The sequence below is a fragment of the Phycodurus eques genome, chromosome 18 (genome assembly GCF_024500275.1).
Source record: "Phycodurus eques isolate BA_2022a chromosome 18, UOR_Pequ_1.1, whole genome shotgun sequence".
NCBI lineage: Eukaryota > Metazoa > Chordata > Actinopteri > Syngnathiformes > Syngnathidae > Phycodurus > Phycodurus eques.
Window position 1 is genome coordinate 3,193,016 of NC_084542.1, and position 23,210 is coordinate 3,216,225.

The following is a 23,210-nucleotide window of genomic DNA, read 5'->3' on the forward strand; positions in this document are numbered from 1 at the left end:
ACTACCTGCAGAATGGAGGACAAGAGGTATAGAAAATGGATGTATGGACGGACGGATGGGCATTGAAAGTTGATATTTTAGTTCAGTTCGCTACTATATTTATAGTATAATATAGCGGGATCCTCTATGCAACTCACAATAGAATAAAATCGGGAACAGATTGTTTTCAGTCGGATTCAATGCTTGCAATTTTTTCCTCCAGATGCAACAAAGCAACTTTATTGACTATCACGCATTAGTAGAAGGTATGCAGCTCAGACACACAGAAAGAGAGAGAGAGAGGAGACAGACAGACACCGAGAGAGAGAGAGAGAGAGAGAGAGACAAGAGAGAGAGAGAAGAGACAAGAGGAAGAGAGAGAGAAACAGAATACTCCAGATTCACACACACATCACAGAGAGAGAACAGAATACTACAGTCACACACACACACACATCACAGACATGTTCAAACACAGCTGAAATACCCTCAGCCATTTGCCAAATGAGAAAAGGCGTACTTAGTGAGAAGTACAGTATAAAGAATCTAGCTGGGAAAAGCTACAGAGTGGGCTTCAAAGGAACATTTGGCTACAAACCAATTTTGAAAAGGCGTGCTTATCTGAGGGTTTGTTTTTGTTTTTTAAAAGTTTTGTTGTCAAAAAAAAAAAAAAAACATTCACACAGCCTGCAGATCAACTGAATTCAGACACTAATAAAATGCATGCCAATCCTGCACTTGAGGATGTCATTTTTAAACATTAGAACCTAAGATGCATTTTCAAATATTTGCGTTTCAACAGTTCTTATCGGTTTTCAGTTTGAATGTGCACCATGACAGTGTAAGACTGGAATTTGATATCCTCCGATCCAAATGAGGCCTTGTAGATGCTGTATGAACAGATATCTGTCAATGCAATTGCAGTGAAAGGGGACAAATCAGCTAAACTGTCATCGCACGACTGACATTTGAACCAATGGGGGAGTAACTGTAGGTCAAACTAAACACTATATATTTAATGTTTGTTTACTGCCATGTTGTTGTTGCCCGATGTCACTTTTTTTTTTGTACTATCATATAAAGGTTTATTGTGGGTTGTTTTAGTTTGTTTTAATAAATATAAGCACAGTGATATTGGTCATACAGGAAAGTCACTTGAAAAGAAAACTGATTGGCTACTCAAGACTTGTGTATGAATCTTGAGGATCCACGATATTTTAGTAGGGAATCATACAAAAAAAATGAAGCTCAATTTTGCTTTAGTACTTGACATTTCATAAACATAGCGGAGATGCTGCTGTCAAATTGCTAGATTTTTGCCATTTGTCTTTGAACTAGTTATTCTATTTCTAGAGAATGTTGAATAATTGATTTTAAAAAATGGCTTAATCAAGGGACCCAAAAAGTCAGCCTTTTTTAAGTCCGTGCAGTACTTTTTAAACCTATTTCTCAAGTATTGCTTTTTCTACATGCTATGGTATGTTATTTTACACCAGTTATACAGGAAGACACACGAAGAGCATTAATCTCTTAAAAATACCCTTTGCCAACCATGTCAGGTTTAGAACCTGTTTTGCAACATAGCAAAGTTCCTGAACTGCACACAACCACATGCACATCTCTGATACACACATACACGTCTCAGGAGATGCAGTAGGAAGGTTGCATAACTCAGTGCAGAAGACTTGAAATACAACTGGGCATGTTAGATTTAAAGCAACACACAAACTAAGCCTAACTTGCCACCAAATAAAACGACAGTAATAAACTAAGAGAATGTGTAAATGAATAAAACAGAATAAAAAGCAACAGTATGAACATTCTGAGCAAGAGAAAGGCTTGTAATTAAAACTAAAGCTATGATGTGATCAGATCTTCCTGAAGAAAATACACATATTGATCACTCACTCCTGCTTTGTAACATTGTAATCAGACTACACGTGTAACAAATTGTTTAAATTTGTTTAAATTAACTTAAATTGCCTGTCTGTTGACTCAAAGTAACTCAACAGTGTTCAGTTAGTTTGACTCACATACACTGCTAACTTTACTCTATTTAGAGTCCAGAATTATGAAAAGACTTTAGTAGTCTGATTGCAGGACGTGGTTTAGGTGCAATGGCAGCAACTTTTACATTGTTTACGTCAACGTAGAGAGAAATGCAGACAAGGAGGCGTTTATTCGGTTGACTTTGTTAGCTCGCTAGGCTTCTAGGCTAAGCTAACTAAGTGGATTGCTTACTTTAACCACCTTTCGTCAAACCCTCACAGCATGATTTAAGACGTTAGGCTCGAAAGCTTGACGTGGGCTTTACTTGGGTACGTTGTGGCGAAAAGCAACGTTTGCCATTTGCAACACACACACACGCACACAACACAGGACAAGCGCCACATCATGGAAAACTCACCCATTCCTCTCCTTCGAACCGCCTTTGCTATCAAACGTTGCCAATCGCTTATTCAGCAGGCTCGCGGCTATAGCTAGCGAGCTACAAGCCAGGTAGAAAGGCGTATAAACGGTTAACAACTACGATGTGATTGTAATTAGGGGTGGGGGGGGTGAGAGCTGTATATCCATTCGCCCTTGCCCAAGCAGCAGCCACCCTTCTTCTCTCCTGGCGGTGCTTCAAGAGTATTGTGCAGGAAGTTGAACAGGAGTCTCCACCTTTCTTGGACTTGCCTCCATTGGGCTGCGAGCGGCTGCCGGCTGCCAACCAAAAAAAAAAAAAAAAAAAAAACTAAACTAAACAGCACGAAACTTCGCGATGATTCAAAGCCGGGAGAACGTCCGGCGAGAGGAATGGTGGAATTTGGATCCCTCTTATATAATTGGTCCCTTCAGCAAATTTAATCACTCATCAATCTGCGTGTCTGTTATGCCAGGTAACCCTGAAAAACTCCATATCTGAGGTGGCAAAAGCACTAGAAAATACAGATACTTGTGTAACAACAACAACAACAACAAAAGCTGTTGGAAAAGACTAGTACTTATTAAACTCCTGTACTTATATTAAATATATTTACAAAAAAAAACAATAATAAAAGAAATGTTCGCAAAATTATTATTATTACGGTCAATAATATGCCATGTAAAGCACATTGAGTTACCTTGTGTATGAAATGCGCTATATGAATACATTTGCTTTGCTATACCCGTAATGATAACTTCGCACAATTAAAAAAAACAAAAACATCTCCCTACAGATAATAGCTTCCATTTGATTAACTTATATACTGCTCATTTTCATTTTTAAAAAATTCTTTGGATCTAAAAAAATAAATAAATAAATGAAAATAGGGGTTTCCTCGCGGCACGGCGAGGGACTGGTCAGCACATCTGCCTCACAGTTCTGAGGACTAGGGTTCAAATCCCTCCAAAACAGGCATGGTAGGTTGATTGAAGACTCTAAATTGCCCTTAAGTGTGAATGGTTGCTTATTTATATGTGCCCTACAATTGGCTGGCGACCCATTTCAGAGCTCCAAATACAAAAAAAAAAAAAACATTCCCGTAGGATTTCATTAATATTGTGAGAAGGAGTATTAGGGTCACTGGGGGAAACAAATTATTGGAAGAACAAGGTTATGAGTAATGTTATGAGAACCAGCTTGTCATATATGAGAAACGTCAATAATAATATGTAATATTGCATGAATAAAGTCATATTTTTACCTCGTCAAAATGACAACACAAAAGCAAATGCAACAGACTTATCTATATATAGTACTGACATATACTGTGTCAGACATATTCCGTACATTAACTCAACATCTGTGTTGATCAAACAAGTGCAACAAAAGAAGTGATTTCAGTTTGCAAAGTTCATTCTCAGGAACGCACACAACAAATAGCACATATGTTTACACAATCCCCTTAAATTGTTCAACCTGATGGTGTTGATGTGACAAAACACTTGAGTATTTCTTTGTTTGTCAAACTTATACTAAAGGAAGAGTAACTCAACAAGCCTCATCTTGACGCATGTTTATGTTTATGCTTCCTAATATTACACATTTACACTTGTAAAATCAAGTGTTTTATCTTATAATATTGTAATACTATAAAAGTTGGAATATTATAGTTACTAGTATATATAGTTCATTATCTCTATTATTTTTTTAATCCATTCCACAGTCTTTGTCATTTTTTAAAATCCATTCCACAGTCTTTGTCATTTGTCAAGTCAAACATTTTTAGTCAAGTCACATTCACAAGAATCAGGAAAAAATTTAATATTTTTAGGTCACCTACCTGCTTGATTATTGCTTGTTTTGGTGAGGTGATTCTCTTTGCAAAAATACTAAACGGTGCCATGTAACGTTGGTCCATATTTTATATTGATGTTGTTATTGTAGTTTTTTGCCATATTGTACTGATCCAGGACAGACTACCTTGGTTCTTACACGACATCGACAGTATCTTGTCATAAGTTCTATTTCCAATTGGTGTTCATCGTCACACTTTTCCTCATTGCAATCACCGGTACCCTTTTGTGCCAGCTTTACAATAATAAAAAATAAATAAAAATAGAACAAAAACAAAAAAACAAGCTACAGGAAACACTTGTGGAGTCTTGCACAATATGTTTCCAATATTACCCACATCCCAAAAACATGCATGGTAGGTTAATTGACGACTCTAAATTGCCCGTAAGTGTGATGTGAGTCTGACTGGTTGTTTGTTTGTATGTGCCCTGTGATTGGCTGGCAAACAGTTCAGGGTGTACCCCGCCTCCTGCCCGATTAGAATCAGAATCATCTTTATTTGCAAAGTATGTCCAAAAAACACACAAGGAATTTGTCTCCGGTAGTTGGAGGAAATAAAGTGACCGGATTGACTGCAGTAGATACACAGCCGCTGACGCTCTAGACTCGTTTTACCAATTTGCATGGGCTCTTCGGTGGCTACGGGGAGTGACGAAAGTGCGGAAGACAGCGCGGGAGGTGGGTGTGAAGGTGACGATGCGGTGGTCAGAGTGGGAGGGCCTTTGCGTGAGCGAACCCCCCTCTTTCGTGTTCGCAAGCTCGTCCTTGAGCTGCTCAAAAAGGCCATTAGAGAAAATCCCCCTAAGTGCCACATCATCCCACCCACATTCACCCGCCAATATCCGGAACTCTATGGAATATTCCGCAGCTGATTTAGCACCCTGCGTGAGGAGACAACGGGTGGCTTCGTTGCCCTGAACGTGGTGATCGAACATTTTACGGAGTTCGTTGGAAAAGGAATCGAATGGGTGGAGTACTGACAAACTTCCTCGTGCTTCGTTGGAGCAGCCACTTGGGAAATCGAACAGGTGGTTAAGGAGGCCCGATCCCAAGACCGGTCCTCCAAACCGCCTGTTCGTACCCGATTCTGCACGCTCTGACGTCCTTCAGTGGGCCCACAACTCCAAACTCAGCTGTCATCCCGTCATCACCCGCACCATTCGCTTCATCCGTCAGCACTTCTGGTGGCTCAGCCTTGGTAAAGACACTAAGGAGTTCGTCCAAGCCTGCTCTGTCTGTGCCTGAGGGAAGTCTTCACACCTGCCCCCAGCTGGGCTGCTGCGTCCATTGCCTATTCCAAGCCGCCCTTGGTCCCATATCGCTCTGGAGTTCGTTACCGGCCTACCCCCGTCTGAAGGTAACTATCATTCTCACTATTGTTGATCGCTTTTCTAAATATGTCCATTGCGCATCTATTACGTGTCCCCTCCCAAAACTACCATCTGCCTTCGAAACTGCGAACCTCATAGTCCACCATGTCTTCAGACTCCACGGTATCCCCATCGACATCGTCTCTGACCGAGGTCCTCACTGGGCGCAGCAGCCAGCTTGTCCTCAGGGTATCATCTGCAGACCAACAGCCAGACTGATCAGGCCAATCAATCCCGAGAATTCGCCCTCCGTTGTGTTGCGGCACCCAACCCCTTATCCTGGAGCTCATTCCTCCCATGGATTGAGTACGCCCACAACTCTCTCACCAGCTCCGCTACCGGTATGTCCCCGTTCATGGCTTGCTTTGGTTTTCAAACCCCACTGTTGATAATACAGGAGCAGCCGGTGGCGGTTCCCTCCATACAGGATCACCTCCGGAGAGTCCAGGCGGCGTTGACCTGGTCCGCGGCTCGCAACAAACTGCTCGCGGACCGTCATCGCTCCCCAACGCCCAAATACAAGTTGGGTTAATCCATCTGGCTCTCTTCCCATGACCAGACAGACTCCCGGAAACTCACTCCGCGCTTCATTGGTCCCATCCCCATTACCAAGATGATCAATCCTACTTCCGTCCAATTGAAACTTGATTAAGCCTGTCTCCACCTCCGCCCTGAGCCCTCTGGCTGAACCCCCTCCGCTCCCTAGATTATTGACGACCATCCGGCCTTCACGTTGTCGCGCATCCTCGACGTGAGGCCTAGGGGGAGGGTGTACCAGTACCTTGTCGACTGGGAAGGGTACGGGCCGGAGGAGTGTTCTTGGATTTCCCGGAAGCTCATCCTCGATCCTACTCTTTTGGACGACTTCTGCGAGGCTCACCCAGGGAAGCCTGGCAGGACGCCGGGAGGTGTCCGTTGAGAGGGGGGTACTGTCATATACTGGCCTGCAGTTCCATTATTGGAGCCGGGAGGGCGCTTCGCATCGTCTCTCTCTCTATATATATATATATATGTTGTATGTGTATATATATATATATATATACAATGGAATCCTATTTTCTAATTAAAAGAACAAATTATTATTATTTTTTTATGGGGAGGCTAGAAGCTTACATGGAAAAGGATGAAACACTGTGGCGAACCCTAACGGGACAAGCCGAAAGGAAAAAAAGAAGAAGAACAGATTCATGGCATTTCCATTCATTTTAAAGGAGAAAGACTATTTGACATAGGAGTGTTTTAAGTTACGAATGTGATCAAGAACTGAATTCAACTTGTATCTGAAAACGCCACTGTGCACACATAAGATTGGTGGTACCTTACCGTGAAAGAAAGATAAACCCAAGTCCATTTTTAAGAATTAATATTACAAGAGAACTAAGCAACAAGGCAAGATTGCTTCAACTGGTTCAGGTCAAGGTCCCACAATGTGGCCAATTAATTTTTGGTGCAGTCAGTGTTACAGTTTAGTAGCCTTAAAACCATCCATCCATCCATCCATTTTCAACACCGCTTATCCTGGTTAGGGTCACGGGTCGCTGGAGCCTATCCCAGCTGACTTCGGGCGAAAGGCGGACTACACACTGAACTTGTCGTCAGTCAGTCGCAGGGCACATATAGACGCGGACAACCATTCGCACTCACATTCACACTGTCACTGAGTGGGAACTGAACCCACGCTGCCCGCACCAAAGTCAGGCGAGTGTACCACTACACCATCAGTGACTGTTAGCCTTAAAACCAATGTCACGAATCAACACACCAGCAACAATGTAGATGGAGTACATCTAATTTGCAACTAATGTAGCTGTAGTTCTGCTTAGCACTTACACCGTAGAATTTGATGTACTGGTTGTGATTTGATGCCAGCCTTCTGTCTTCTCCCACACCGATTTAAATGAGTAGCAAATACCTTTCTACACACTGGCAGCACAGTTTATTTTTAGCAGAACTTGACCAAGTTATGGACAGCTTTGTGATCTGTAATGAAGTACAACATAAAAAGCAAATGTTACTACAGACAGTCCAAATCCCATTTTCTTCCACATATGCCTGTTACTTTCAGACACTTCAATTAATTAACTAATTAACCCCCCACCCCCGCCCCCATTTAGATGATGATAACCCATTAGAAACCTACTGTTGGATATTTAAGGACATACCACATGTATCTTAAAATGTGTGTCCAAACAAAGCAAAGCAAATGTATTTATATTTCATAGGTAAATAAAAAAGGTAACTCAACATGCTTTACATGGTTAAAAGAATTAAAAAAAAAAAGCTGATACACATTTAAAACAAAGAGGAAAAAAAAATTAAAAGTACAATTAAAATCTCATCAATCTGTTTGTATTTAGTTCCCTGGTTTCTTTCAGTTCTTGTCGGTTCATTGTCATTGTCCGATGTCTGTGTCAAATGTATGTGTCACATGTCGAAGTCGTCAGTTATATCACTAGTCATGTATAGTTTTCTGTTTTCTTTGTTCCCTAGCAAAGCAAAGCAAATTTATTTATACAGCGCATTACATACACAAGGTAACTCAATGTGCTTTACATGATTAAAAGCATTTAAAAACAAAGAAAAAAAACAGCTTATAAACATTAAAAACAAAGAGAAAACAAAATAAAATAAAATAAAAATTCAAACCCAATTCCAATGAAGTTGGGATGTTGTGTTAAACATAAATAAAAACAGAATACAATAATTTGAAAATCATGTTCGACCTATATTTAATTGAATACACTACAAAGACAAGATATTTAATGTTCAAACTGATCAACTTTATTGTTTTAGCAAATAATCATTAACTTAGAATTTTATGACTGAAACACATTCCCAAAAATGTGGGACAAGGTCATGTTTACCATTGTGTTACATCACCTTTTCTTTTAACAACATTCAATAAACGTTTGGGAACTGAGGACACTAATTGTTGAAGATTTGTAGGTGGAATTATTTCCCATTCTTGCTTGATGTACAGCTTCAGCTGTTCAACAGTCCGGGTGGGGTCTCCGTTGTTGTATTTTATGGTTCATAATGCGCCACACATTTTCAATGGGAGACAGGTCTGGACTGCAGGTACCCGCACTCTTCGTATGAACCCACGCTGTTGTAACACGTGCAGAATGTGGTTTGGCATTTTCTTGCTGAAATAAGCAGGGGCATCCATGAAAAAGACGTTGCTTGGATGGCAGCATATGTTTCTCTAAAAACTGTTTGTAACTTTTAGCATTAATGGCGCCTTCACAGATGTGTAAGTTACCCATGCCATTGGCACTAACACAGCCCCATACCATTACAGATGCTGGCTTTTGAACTTTGCGTCCATAACAGTCCGGATGGTTCTTTTCCTCTTTGGCCCGGAGGACACGACGTCCACAATTTCCAAAAACAATTTGAAATGTGGACTTGTCGGACCACAGAATACTTTTCCACTTTGCATCAGTCCATCCTAGATGAGCTCGGGCCCAGAGAAGCCAGCGGCGTTTCTGGGTGTTGTTGATAAATGGCTTTTGCTTTGCGTACTAGAATTTCAAGTTGCACTTACAGATGTAGCGCCAAACTGTATTTACTGACATTGGTTTTCTGAACTGTTCCTGAGCCCATGTGGTGATATCCTTTCCACATTGTCGGTTTTTGATGCAGTGCCGCCTGAGGGATCGAAAGTCACAGGCATTCAATGTTGGTTGTTGGCCTTGCCGCTTACATGCAGTGATTTCTCCAGATTCTCTAAACCTTTTGATGATATTATGGACCGTGGATGATGAAATCCCTAACTTCCTTGCAATTGTACATTGAGGAACATTGTCCTTAAACTGTTCGGCTATTTTCTCACACACTCGCCCCATCTTTGCTTGTGAATGATTGAGCAATTCAGTGAATCTCCTTTTATATCCAATCATGGCACCCACCTGTTCCCAATTAGCCTGTTCACTTGTGGGATGTTCCAAACAGGTGTTTGATGAGCATTCCTCAACTTTCTCAGTCTTTTTTGCCACCTGTCCCAGCTTTTTTGGAATGTGTTTCAGCCATAAAATTCAAAGTTAATGATTATTTGCTCAAAACAATAAAGTTTATCAGTTTGAACATGAAATATCGTGTCTTTGTAGTGTATTCAATTAAATATAGGTTAAACATGATTTGCAAATCATTGCATTCTGTTTTTGTTTATGTTTAACACAACGTCCCAACTTTATTGGAATTGGGGTTGTACAATTAAAACAGGATACAGTACATGAAATATCATTTAAAAGTAGAAATGCTCTAAAAACATGAGGAAAAAAGAGTTTTTAACCTGGACTTAAAAACATGCACACTTGGGGCTGACGTCACTTCTGTTGTCAACTTATTCCATTTATGTGCAGCATAATAGCTAAATGCTGCTTCACCATGTTTGCTTTGGACTCTGTCTCCACTAGTTGACCCGGCCGAGTCTGTGGATCTCAGAGCCCTACTGGGTTTATATTCCATGAGAATTTCTTTCATGTATTCAGGACCTAAACAATTTAGCGATTTATAGACCAGTAGCAGAACATTTAAATCTATTCTAAAAATGACTGGAAGCCAGTGTAAAGACTTTAGAATCTGACTTCTTTGTTCTGGTCAGAAACCGAGCTGCAGAATTCTGAATGAGTTGAAGCTTTTTAATGGTCTTTTTAGGGAGTCCAGTCAGAAGACCATTACAATAGTCAAGTCGACTTGAGATAAAAGCATGGATGAGCTTCTCCTGGTCTGCTTGACACATGCAAGCCTTCACTCTGGATATGTTCTTCAGATGGTAGAATGCAGTTTTAGTAATTGGATTTGATATAACTGTTGAGAGTTAGGTCAGAATCTATCAGAACACCAAGGTTTCGGGCTTGGTTTCTCAAACTTCAAAGCTCCTCCAATGCTCCTCCAGTGTGAAAATGGGGGGGCTTTTGTCATAATCATGGCTCCTGGGCAGAGGTGGGTAGGAACGCGCTACATTTACTCCGTTACATTTACTCAAGTTACATTTTGGATAATTTGTAATTGTCGAAGTAGTTTTAATGAAGCATACGTTTTACTTTTACTTTTACTCGAGTGTTTATGTTAAGAAGAAACAGTACTTTTACTCCATTACAATAATCGACATGCCGCTCACTACTTTCATTTATTAATAATTGCGTCCGTGATCTATTTTTAAACTTTTGTTCGACTTCTGCATCTGGCGACATTGCTCCAATCCACCGTGATTACCACACTGATGTTTGACTCAAGTTCACCAATCAAACGACACAAGAAAGTCACATGTCCACACAAAGTCTCGTATTGGGCTTCACAGGCCAATCAAAGTGAGCCGTGACGGCCGCGCGCGACTTGTGTTTACATTTCAGATTGTGAAAAACAACAGCTTTAACATGCAGCGTAGTTTTCTCACTGCCCAAACTTTGATATTTCAGCCAACGTTTAACTTGAGAAAACACCTTGCGGTAAGTTGCAGAACTTTTTACTGTTTACAACATGAGCCCTACTTAATGGTCCCAAAACATGCATGTTCAGAGATACGTTCTATTTTCTCTCTCTCTCACACACACAAAGTTTCTTCATTCAGTCATTTTAGTGGATAAAGCAAATAATGTTTCTGTAAGGCCCTATGTGTGTGATGTGTTTTGTTTTTTTTTCACTTAAAAACTGAAATTGTGGCAGGTGTGTGGACTCCCATTGAAGATGAGTTTGAATGTGATCTTTGACTTTTGAACACAGCCACATGCCGGTTATAAGAGGGAGTGCATCCTTGTGCAACCATAATCATTTTATTTTTATTTATTTAAACTTTATTTCACCATGTAAAACACCAGTTAAAACAGAAGGCAGAAGGCAAGAAGAAGGCAGCAAGTTAAACGTCAAGTCCAAGTCAATCACATTGAAGTTGATTTCAGTTGTTTATTTTCACCTCCCCTCAAGATACAAAAATAAACCAGTCGAGTTGTACAAATTGTAGGTCACATTAATAGTGGAAAAAGTTTCGTGATTTACCTTGGTCAAAATTATTTTACAACACAAAAACTTGGCCTTTGAACAGGGGTGTGTATACTTTTTATATCCACTGTAGCATTGTTCCTGTTTTTGTAATCTGCTAAGTGAGCCTACAGTATTGTGCTGTTTAACAAATAGAAACAATATAGTATAAGACCATTTTTGTCACAATGGGGTTTTTTGAGGTGCTGGGAAACAAGGAAGTGGAGGACCCAAGTGCAGGGAAGCAGGGAGGCAAGGTAGTGGTGCAGGAGTCTCAAATAATTATATTTAATTCCCAAAACAAAGGAAAACAAGGATCACGGAAAAATCTAAATACCAAATTGCCCAAGGTCAAAATCTAAATGCAAAGTAACAAAGAAACACGAGGGAACAAAGAAACCAGAAAACAATACATGACTAGTGTTCTAACTGACGACTTCGACATTTGACACACACATTTGACGCAGACATCTGACAATGACAATGAACCGACAAGAACTGAAAGAAACCAGGGAACTAAATACAAACAGATTGATGAGACAACGAACGCCTGGACAAGACACGAGTGGCTGATTGGTCGAAACAACGTAGGTCGACGAGAACAGTTGGACACAATAAATGAGCACACAAGACATGAAAAACATGGAACACAGAAAAACATGAAACAAAACTAAACCCAAACCAAAACACAGACCATGACACATTTCTTGGAGTTGAATTTGCCTTAATTTGTTATTTCACAAAGATATTATTTCTTATGTTTTAGATTAAATGATATTGCTCAGCAATATGAATTTGCACATTCATATTTTATTTAGTTCTTTTCATTTTAGTTGACGTACATGCTCTGATTTAAAAAATAAATCAGAAGTTACTCACGAGTTACTGAGTACTTGAGTAGTTTTTTTCACTGAGTGCTTTCTTACTCTTACTCAAGTAATTATTTGGAGGACTACTTTTACTTGAGTCATGTTAATGTAATGTAACAATACTCTTACTTGAGTACAATTTGTGGCTACTCTACCCACCTTTGCTCCTGGGTGTTTGGTCAAGAGCTCTGTTTGCACTGAGTGACTGTAGGGCAGCTGTCCCTTTGAGATAAAGTTCTCCCAGTCTTTCAACTGCAGTGAAAATCCAATTATTAGACTATTATTAATAAAGCAGTTTACTGACATGAACGTAAAAAAAAGTGTCCAGATGTACCTGTGCAGTTACTTGGGATGAGTTGGTGTTAGAAAGGGGAGCTCTTGGACCTAAGGAAAGCAAAAGATGTAGGAACTGTATACAAGGATTATTCAGTTACATTATTTTTATTTTTGGAGACACTGACTACCTGTCCCACAGACTCAAACATCAATTAATAACTTACGTTCAAAAGAGCGCAGTCCATCACTTACTGCAGGTGGATGCTGTGTCTCTACCTCATCGTGCTCGCAGCTAATTGTAGTGATTTGAAAAGAGAAAAAATAAATATGTGAATTGATGTTGACGATCAAACTTAAACTTCTTAGACTGGGGAGTTTGCATGTTCTACCCATGCCTGCGTGGGTTTCCTCCTACATCCATAAAACATGCACGGTAGGTTAATTAAAGACTCTAAATTGTCTGTAGATACAATATGAATGTGAGTGGGCATGGCTGTTTGTTTATATGTGCCCTGCGATTGTCTGGCAACCAATTCAGGGTGTACCCCGCTTCCTGCCCGCAATTAGCCGGGATAGGCTCCAGCATACCCGCAACCCTTGTGAGGATAAGCGGTGTAGAAAATGGATGGATGGCTAGATACTCTGCACCTATGTTAGCTGAACTTGGCCGAGTGCATAGAATTTCTGAAGGAAACTCACGCTCAATGTAAGTTGGCTCTTGATAATAGTCAGTCTGTTTGACCTCAAGATCTTTCTTAAAACTTGATGCTATGTCTGGTAATATTTTCTCTGTGATGATGACTGTCTTCACTGTGTCCCTGGTACATTTGGTGCTTTGGATTATTATTAGTATTTTTTTTTTGCACCTGCCACTCTTACCAATATCTTTGAAAAATGAAATCCCTCTGAAGGTTAAATAAATAAATAAATTGCCCTAATAAACGAACCATAATTTCAAAGTCAACTACTTGAAAGCGATAAAACTAAAAGTTTACAAGATAAGAATAATTAAATGGAATGTACTTGTGAGAATCTTGCATAACATTGGAGTACTTACCTAATGAAATTAAATGGAAACACTTTTTGGTAAGATTTTTTGAGCGTACTAGAACATTAATCAGATCACAAGCAAAGACCTTACACACACACACTTGTTCACCTCTTTGTGAACAAGTGTGTGAGAAAATAGTCGAACAGTTTAAGGACAATGTTACTCAACGTACAATTGCAAGGAATTTAGGGATTTCATCATCTACAGTCCATAATATCATCAAAAGGTTCAGAAAATCTGGAGAAATCTGCATGCAAGCGCCAAGGCCGAAAACAAACATTGAATGCCCGTGACCTTCGATCCCTAAGGCGGCACTGCATCAAAAACCGACATCAATGTGTAAAGGATATCACCACATGGGCTCAGGAACACTTCAGAAAACCAATGTCAGTAAATACAGTTCGGCGCTACATCCGTAAGTGCAACCTGAAACTCTACTACGCAAAGCAAAAGCCATTTATCAACAACACCCAGAAACGCCGCAGGCTTCTCTGGGCCCGAGCTAATCTAAGATGGACTGATGCAAAGTGGAAAAGTGTTCTGTGGTCCGATGAGTCCACATTTCAAATAGTTTTTGGAAATTGTGGACGTCGTGTCCTCCGGGCCAAAGAGGGAAAGAACCATCCGGACTGTTATGGACGCAAAGTTCAAAAGCCAGCATCCGTGATGGTATGGGGCTGTGTTAGTGCCAATGGCATGGGTAACTTACATATCTGTGAAGGCACCATTAATGCTGAAAGGTACATACAGGTTTTGGAGAAACATATGCTGCCATCCAAGCAAGGTGTTTTTCATGGACGCCCCTGCTCATTTCAGCAAGAAAATGCCAAACCACATTCTGCATGTGTTACAACAGCGTGGCTTCGTAGTAAAAGAGTGCGGGTACTAGACTGGCCAGCCTGCAGTCCAGACCTGTCTCCCATTGAAAATGTGTGGCGCATTATGAAGCGTAAAATACGACAACGGAGACCCCGGACTGTTGAACAGCTGAAGCTGTACATCAAGCAAGAATAGGAAAGAATTCCACCTACAAAGCGTCAACAATTAGTGTCCTCAGTTCCCAAACGTTTATTGAATGTTGTTAAAAGAAAAGGTGATGTAGCACAGTGGTAAACATGACGCTGTCCCAGCTTTTTTGGAATGTGTTGCAGCCATAAAATTCGAAGTTAATGATTGTTTGCTAAAAACAATAAAGTTTATCAGTTTGAACATTAAATATCTTGTCTTTGTAGTGTATTCAATTAAATATAGGTCAAACATGATTTGCAAATCATTGTATTCTGTTTTTATTTATGTTTAACACAACATCCCAACTTCATTGGAATTGGGGTTGTATACAATACTTGTTTTATGAAGGAAGAACTGGGTAGAATTTAAGTATAAGTGTACACATGTCTGCTGTACTCAGGTTAACTCAAGGAGCAAGGAATGGGTAAAAGGATGCAAAGGGTAAACACAAATATTTATTTTCACAATTCAGAATAAATTGCCCAATACAAAATAAAATGAAGAAAAACCTGCCCGTTCGACCCGTGTAGAATGTATGTGTATTATCTGCTCCAGGGATGAATCTCCAGGAAGATGAAGATGGATAATTTGGATCCTTCCTGCCTTGCATCAGAGACTCCGGTTGGAAGTGACACTGTGTCGGATCCAGCAACCAAAAAAACAAACAAAACATAGCAGGAAGTAAAATTATCTTTAATTACTGTACAGAATTGCATCTCTCAACGCTCATGTCTACTAGTATGTTCACTGAATAGCATGTGCATAAGGCGCTTTCTAGTAGCTATCTTAAGCCACAACAGTCATCTCAAATCATATTTATCATAAAATGAGACATTAATGTGAATATTATTCATCATAGGGTTAAACAACAAAGAGCCAAAACTTCAGTAAACCTAAAGCTGTACTATTTACAATTTGAGTTTTGACCTTCATGCTCACATGACTAACACACACACATACACACATACTACGAAGAAGCCACAACTTCATTGGCGCAATACATTTGTTATATTATACAGTGGTACCACGAATTACGAAGACCCCAATTTATGAGTTTTTCCCAGGGTTGATATTTTTCTTTTGTGAGCACAAATTTTACATATGCGTGAGCTTCAGATATTCCACTCCTAGATGGTGCCAGCAAATTTCACAGTGCAGGTAACTGTTGTGTTTTGTGCTCACACAGGCAATTTTCTTTTGTCTCACCATGGGTGCTAGCAAAATGAGTGCGAGAAATAAGTGTTGGCCTCTCAATGTCTAGTCTGTCCGCCCTGAGCGTTCTGTGGGCTTTTTGGCAGATGGCGAACAATTCTTCAAAAGAGGTTCAGTGTGTTTGCTTCAAGCTGTTTTTTGCAACTCCCAGTTGATTTTTTAAAAGTATATATAGCCCCTTTCATACTGCACCACAAAACCCTCTCGAAAACGTTTATCTTCACTCGCGTCGTGATTGTGCTGGCTGACTTTGGGCACAAGGTGGGGTACACCTCAAACTGGTCGCCAGCCAATCGCAAGACACATACGTATAAACAAACAACCATTCGCCTTGACCATTCAATAATGCTTGCTCTCACCTTAAATTAGTAGAATGAATAAGACACACTTGATCATATGCTTAACCTACCTAAGATTAACCGTCTATTATCACATGTCAATGGGCCCTAATTATAGGTCTTGAACCCTCGGAAGGTCTGCCCTTACTTTAAGGTCCGTAACATATGGACGCTTCTTCCGGGGCCCGGCTGTTGTACTTTTCGCTGTCATTTCAAAATTCTAAAAAAACGATTGCAGCTAGTCTAAAGTGTACAGTACACTCACTGTTTATAGACAGGCTCGATAGAATATGCTGCAAATTTGTGAAGTGCATAATTTATAATATCAAACATTTTTTGTCGAGGCCCCAAGGTGAAATTTTTTGTCGAGGCCCCAAGGTGGAAGAGGGGTTAGAACATCTGCCTGACAGTTGAGAGGTTCTGCATTAAAACCTCGGCTTCGGGCCTTCCTCTGTGGTGTTTGGGTGTTCTCCTGCTCACCTTGGCTTTCTCTGGGTACTAACGCTTCCTCCCACATTCCCAAACCGTGTATTATGGTTATTTTTAGACTCTAAAATGCCCGAATCTCAGGGCGAATTATTGGTGGTCTATATGTGTGTTACGGTTACCAGGTGATAAGTAGGCCTAAGGGTGCACTGAGCCAGACATTACTTGGCATAGGCTCCATCTAACGCCCAACCCTAATGAGAACAAGTGATGTAAAAAAAATGAGTGGATAGATGAAATATCACTCCCTGTATGACATCATTTGTTGCAAGGCATTATGGGCCGCTGACCCCCCTGACCATGGCCTCACCGGCCCCCTGGTCCCATTCATTTCCACTAGACTGCTATGACCTGCATTTTTCAGCCGGCGCATCGAAAAGTGTCACCGGTTACACTATAATTTTTCGGCAATGCCAAAGACATTATCATAACCGTGTGGTTTGTTTTTCGTCTGTAATGAACAGTTTTGTGGATGCCATTAGCAGAGTAGCATTGATATGAGCAAAGTAGCAGCATTACGACCAGACGTAGTATTAGCGACCACTAAATACCGGGCAAAGATGCCACCGAGTGCATGACATCAGAGTAATGATTTGATTGGACATTACGTAAATTCAATGTTCTCTTGTCTTCACAATTAGTTATTGCTATGATCTTTCATTTGTGTCATGCTTTTGCTTGAGAAGAGTGCTCTGCTTTTGAAGATGTCAATGACAATTTTGTATCAATCTCAGCAAAACTAGTAGGTGAAGCAATCTCCAGAAATTGTGCAAATGTGCCCTCTAGGGGGTAGCAGATATCCTCGATGCAAACTAAAGGGACGACTAGTAAAACAGCATCATTCCTTGTTCTCTGTTTGTTCCCTCCTGGCTGTGAATAACATAATGAATGTAATCAGGAGGTTTACAACGTGCTATGCTTCTCTGATTATGCTTTCACTGTCTTTACAGTCAGTGAGCGTGCCTTGGTGGTCTTTAGCAGTCTATCATTTGCAAATTAGCTGCATTAGCATCAGTAGTAGCATTAGCAATCATCAGATGTTGTGCAATATTGCAAGATAGAGCATTGCATCAGAGCAATGTAATTGGACGATTACATGCATTTGATACCCAGGCCATCAGTTGGGATTTAATCCACCTTTTAATATCACCACTATCATGTTGCAAATCTAGAAACCATCAACGCTATACAAAAACTAGAGATGTATCAATTCATCCACTACATATTCCTTCGATCCAACTTCATCCAGCCTGTGCTCGGTAAATTGGCCTTGCAGTAAAAAATATGTAGATTTTTCAAAAATAATTTAAAAAGGTAATCAATCAATTGTATCAATACAAGGAAATAAGGCAGACTTTAATAAGGATGCGGATGTGTGTGTGTGTGACTCACCACAGTGAGCGTTGAAGCCTTTCAAGCGAGTTTAGCTTTACTCGCTAGCCGCTAACACGATGTGTTTGTCATCAACACATCGCTAAGGCCTGGTACACACAAGGATTTTTCAAATCTTAATTTTTTTTTTTGATCTGTTACAGACCCCACACATGAAGATAAAACAATAATTTAATAGTTTTGATTTTATTTTGTGCCGTGTGCTCCGATAATCTCAACACAGAACACCACACACATAAAAATTCTGTTCTGCCGTCGATCTCGAACTTTCGTGTGATTACACGTGATCTCACAAGACCGAAGAATAAGAAACACTCCTGGATATGCACCGATGTTACCCGAGTGCTTCTGCGTGTTTCCATAGCGAGACTGTTGTTAAATGGCAACGACGCCTCAAAAAGACTTGCTTTGGAAAATACTACTTGCCATCTGGAGAACACCACTCATAAAAAAAAACAACACTGGGTAAGACATGTTTGTTTTTATTTCACGGTTGTTACAATGTTCCTGAGCCAGGGCGTTTCTTCTTTGGCTGGTCCGGGCCTTGTCAAATGTATTTTTAGTATGTGCTGCGGACCGCTAAAATAGGACAGTGGGCTCCAAATGAACCCCCGGGAATTGTTTGGATACCACTGATTTACTTTTCGTTCGCTTCACCTCAAGGAGCCACTCCCACTTTAACAGCTCCATTGAGAGAAATTATAGATTCATAAGATGAGATCCTAAACTCCAAATAAAACCCATGTACGGAATTATGTTTGGGAAAGATATGCATCGTAAAAAACATACATTATAGATGCCATACAAAAATAGACCTCAAACCCCATAAGTAAACATCCTACCTTGTATTTGGGATAGCTAAGCAATGTAACAAAGACACCAGACCAAGCTTGCTTTTATGTGTGCTCCATAAAGCCACAACCTACCTCGCCCAGTATCTGCAGTCTGAGAACATGTGAGGCCCTGCGGCTATTCAAGTCATTTGTCCAGCTGAATGTCAACTCTGCTCTGCAGGATGAGTAAGCAGAAGTGTTGGTCAAGATATGCAATGAATCTAGCCTATCCTCAGTGTCACGCACTGTCATAACACTCTGTATTTTTCAGGCATCTTATACCTTGCTCATTTCAAGCAGCATGGCTTTAATTATTTACTTCTGACCTACTTCAGATACAGATCTTCCCTCATGACCAGAGGCAAATAATTACAGTTCATCCCTTTATCTCCACCCGCCCTCACCATCCAGTGCTTCATGTCCACTCTCTTTCGTTCCACGTGCAGGGCAGATGGTACTGGACTCTTTTTATCAGCTGCTGCTATTGGCAGCAATGTCTGAACCTATAAGCACGGCAGCTTGTGGGTATGCTGACTGCTGCCCAATGGGCCAAAACACTGCACACGTCATGTCTAGATATCTGGGCAGCAGGATGGTAACTGGATGGCAGACTGCAGAGAACAGATGACTGAGTGGCTGGCTTAAACAACCATGTTTGCTCCACTGACACAGATCAAACTAGTGGAGGTTAGGGAGTTGGTTTCTAATAGTACAGTGAATAATGTGCTCTACACTGCTTATGCTTCAGTGTTTGAAGAAGGCTCTCAATGTTTTAAAACCTGCAGGCATGGCTTTACTATCCATTTGGATCTAAAACTGCTCTTAATGCATATTTTTTTGTAGATTGTGTATAGCGGATATAAAAAGTCAACACACCCATGTTCAATTGCCAATGACCTGAAGTTTGGTCGGGAAAAACGTAATTGGAAGTGTGAAACTTTCCATCCAGATCTCCCTTTGCCCCCCATTGACAATTGGTTTTCAAGGGGCATTACACACCTTTGCACACAAGTAAGAGAAAGGAACATGTTTGATTTCACCACAAAACAATGACCAGTATGAGAGCATGTATGACGTCACTTGCGATGGCTGCAAGCTGAGGTTTGAATGTAAACTAACAGGCTTACATTTGTCAGTTGACGATTAATGCACATACAGAAGGATTGGTTCAAATAGCCTGTCCAATTTAGTTCTCTGTCTCGCTTCACTTTACTTCATTTCAGTGCTGGCTATCATCCATTTCCATATCTACTCCAAGATTTTTCATCGAGGGGGCAGGCCAGTTCTATCTTAAAGTGAAACTCCTCATGGTTGAATGGTAGAATAATATTGTATGCAGAAAGAAATGTTTGAACTGCTAACAAAAGCGAAATACATTTTTGTGAAAATCAGGTACAGGACAGTAGTAACGGTGACTGCCGTGTATTTGGTATGTGGGTCTTCACTGGGTTCTTACCTGACTTATTACACCTCTTAATAAGACTACTATCACGTCGCAATTATAGAAACCATCAATACTATACAAAACCATAATAAAATAGCATGTAACTGTGCCACATACATCATCTGTACCCATCCATTCATCCATCCATTTTCTGAACCGTTTCTCCTCACTAGGGTCGTGGGCGTGCTGGAGCCTATCCCAGCTATCATTGGGCAGGAGGCGGGGTACACCCTGAACTGGTTGCCAGCCAATTGCAGGGCACATACAAACAAACAACCATTCGCACTCACAGTCACACCTACGGGCAATTTAAAGTCTCCAATTCATGCATGTTTTTAGGATATGGATATATTAGGAAATGAAATACAGTATGTATTTGAAAATGCCCAATAGCATGAGTGTGAATCCTTCTGTCAGCATTTACACAACGGAGCTCCCATCATCATGCAGAGTTGAGCGCACGTGCTCGCTCCGTCCCTGACCACGCCCCACTGCCTACGTCATCGTGTCAGAGCGTCCGCGGTGCTCGGCAGCGAGAGGACAGCGCCGCACTGCTCACTCAACAAGCGTGCACGGGGCGAGGCGGCGATCCCCGCGTGGCCCTCATCCGGCACCGCAATGGAAATGACCACAGCGTTCTTTGTGAGAGCAGCCCTCATCCCTTCCTACCTTCAACCGCTCCATCTGGGGACCCAGACAATAAAACACTGCAGCTGAGTGGCTTCTCTCCTCCGGAGTGCACTGAGGAGGAGGAGGATGAAGAGCAGAGACACCCAGAGAAGTGTTTGTCTTGTCAACTTGCACATGGACGTTTGTTTGACCCCCATCTGAGTTCTGTACATCGACACAATGTCCGCCATGTGTATTTCTGCAGCGGTGAGTGCATTCATTTGATTCATACGCTGGGTTTTGTTCTTTACCCTGAGGATTCCTTCAACAGAGTCTCAATTTAAAGGGGAGTGCCCATTTTTTTCATCCCACATCATTTCCAGTCAGTTCCAGACTGAATTTAAGAGGGAGTGTTCCTACATTTCACAATTTTCTGTCACAATGACCATTTAGCACCCCCCCCCCCCCCCCACAATATTAACATCTCATCAGTATCCAGTTATTTCATTGTGGGCGAAGCAGCACAAGTCATAACAATGGTGTGCTTGCTTGTAACATTGCTCTTGTGTTGACCGAATTACTTGAAATGTCACTTATTGAGTATTGAGTGTCACAACAAAAGATTTAGTCTGATTACGTTGAATCGAAAGTTGTTGCGACAAAAACTAGTTGGGAGTGTTGTTGGAACCCTATTTGACCATGAAGTAAAGTCCTTGTCTGTCTTGATCCAGAAAATAATAATAATAATAATGGGGTGGAACATGTCACGTTTGGGGTTTGGGCGAAGGAGAGGAAGGTAAGGCAAAAACGGAGGACCTAAGTCGCAGTAGTAGTGTAGTATATGAAAAATATTTCATTCCAAATACAAAGGAAAACAAGGATCATGGAAAAATCTAAATGCTTAATTAACAAAGTCCAAAATCTAAACACAAAGTCACACTTGAGTAAACCCAAAACAAGACATGACTGGTGAAATAACTGAACGACACAACTGGCAACTATGACGACACAGACAGTGACAATGACACCTGACAACGAAGCGACAAGAAGTGAAAGAAAGGAGGGAACTAAATACAAACAGATTGACGAGACAACGAGGAACACCTGGACAAGACACGAGTGGCTGGAGAGAGCTGATTGGTCGACACAAGGTAGAAGGTTGACGAGAACAGGTGGACACAACAACCTAATAAGCACACGACAAACATGGAACAAAACGAAACAACTCAAATCAAAACACAGACCATGACAGAACGGTGAACAACTGGTTAGCACATCTGCCTCAACGTTCAGAGGACCGGAGTTCAAATTCCGGCCCCGCCTGTGTGGAGTTTGTATGTTCTCCCCGTGCCTGCGTGGGTTTTCTCCGGGTACTCCGGTTTCTTCCCACATACCAAAAACAACTGTGGTAGGTGAACTGAAAACTCTGATTTGCTAGTAGGTGTGAATGTGAGTTCGAATAGTTGTTTGTTTGTATGTGCCCTGCTCTTGGCTGGCATCCAGTTCAGGGTGTACCCCGCCTCCTGCCCGATGATAGCTGGGATAAGCTCCAGCATGCCCGCGACCCTAGTGAGGATAAGAGGTACGGAAAGTGGATGGATAATAATAATAATAATCATTATATATATAATGATTATTATTATTATTAATAATAATAATCTTATTTTTCTTTGTTTTGTTATGACACTGGTGGTTGGGTCTGGGCCTCGAATAAACAGTCATTCCAGCTCAGTGCGGTCTCATCCCAGTCTCACAAAGCCGGAAGGTCTGCAGTACAGGAAACCTCATGTTGTTTTTGTTGTTGATTCTCTTCCTATTTGATGCAGACCGCAGAGTTCTGTTCAGGATTGGTCAGTCAGGCCATAAATTCACGTTTAAATTGTTTTATCTTTGATAGATTGGCTGAAAAGTAGTAAGTGTAGAAATAGAAGTCGACTGACAGTACTGATTTTCAGATTTGTGGCAGTCGGCATTTGAGCACATCTGGGACATTTAAGCGTTATAAACAGGTATGTCATGGCGGGCCAAAAAATAAAAAAATAAATAAAATTTTGATAACTCGGCTAAGTCGACTTCAAAAATAGGTCGACACAAAAT

General features: G+C 40.9%; 2 protein-coding genes across 6 annotated transcripts in view; one reads left to right on the forward strand and one right to left on the reverse strand.

Annotated features, from left to right (window-relative positions):
• cd2ap (CD2-associated protein) overlaps positions 1 to 2,653 on the reverse strand; it is an 85,503-nt gene extending 82,850 nt beyond the window's left edge. For 2 of the 3 annotated variants that reach the window (XM_061704050.1, XM_061704049.1), the window contains exon 1: positions 2,387 to 2,652. In XM_061704050.1, the coding sequence (XP_061560034.1) occupies positions 2,387 to 2,390 (4 nt within the window). In that variant the 5' untranslated portion in view covers positions 2,391 to 2,652. Of the gene's footprint in view, positions 1 to 2,386 lie in introns of all 3 variants that reach the window. The other variant, XM_061704051.1, reaches the window with a different exon arrangement.
• An 18,377-nt stretch (positions 2,654 to 21,030) lies between these two features.
• tnfrsf21 (tumor necrosis factor receptor superfamily, member 21) overlaps positions 21,031 to 23,210 on the forward strand; it is a 210,674-nt gene continuing 208,494 nt past the window's right edge. For all 3 annotated transcript variants that reach the window (XM_061704192.1, XM_061704193.1, XM_061704194.1), the window contains exon 1: positions 21,031 to 21,380. In XM_061704192.1, coding sequence (XP_061560176.1) covers positions 21,354 to 21,380 — 27 coding nt within the window. In that variant the 5' untranslated portion in view covers positions 21,031 to 21,353. The remainder of the gene's footprint in view (positions 21,381 to 23,210) is intronic.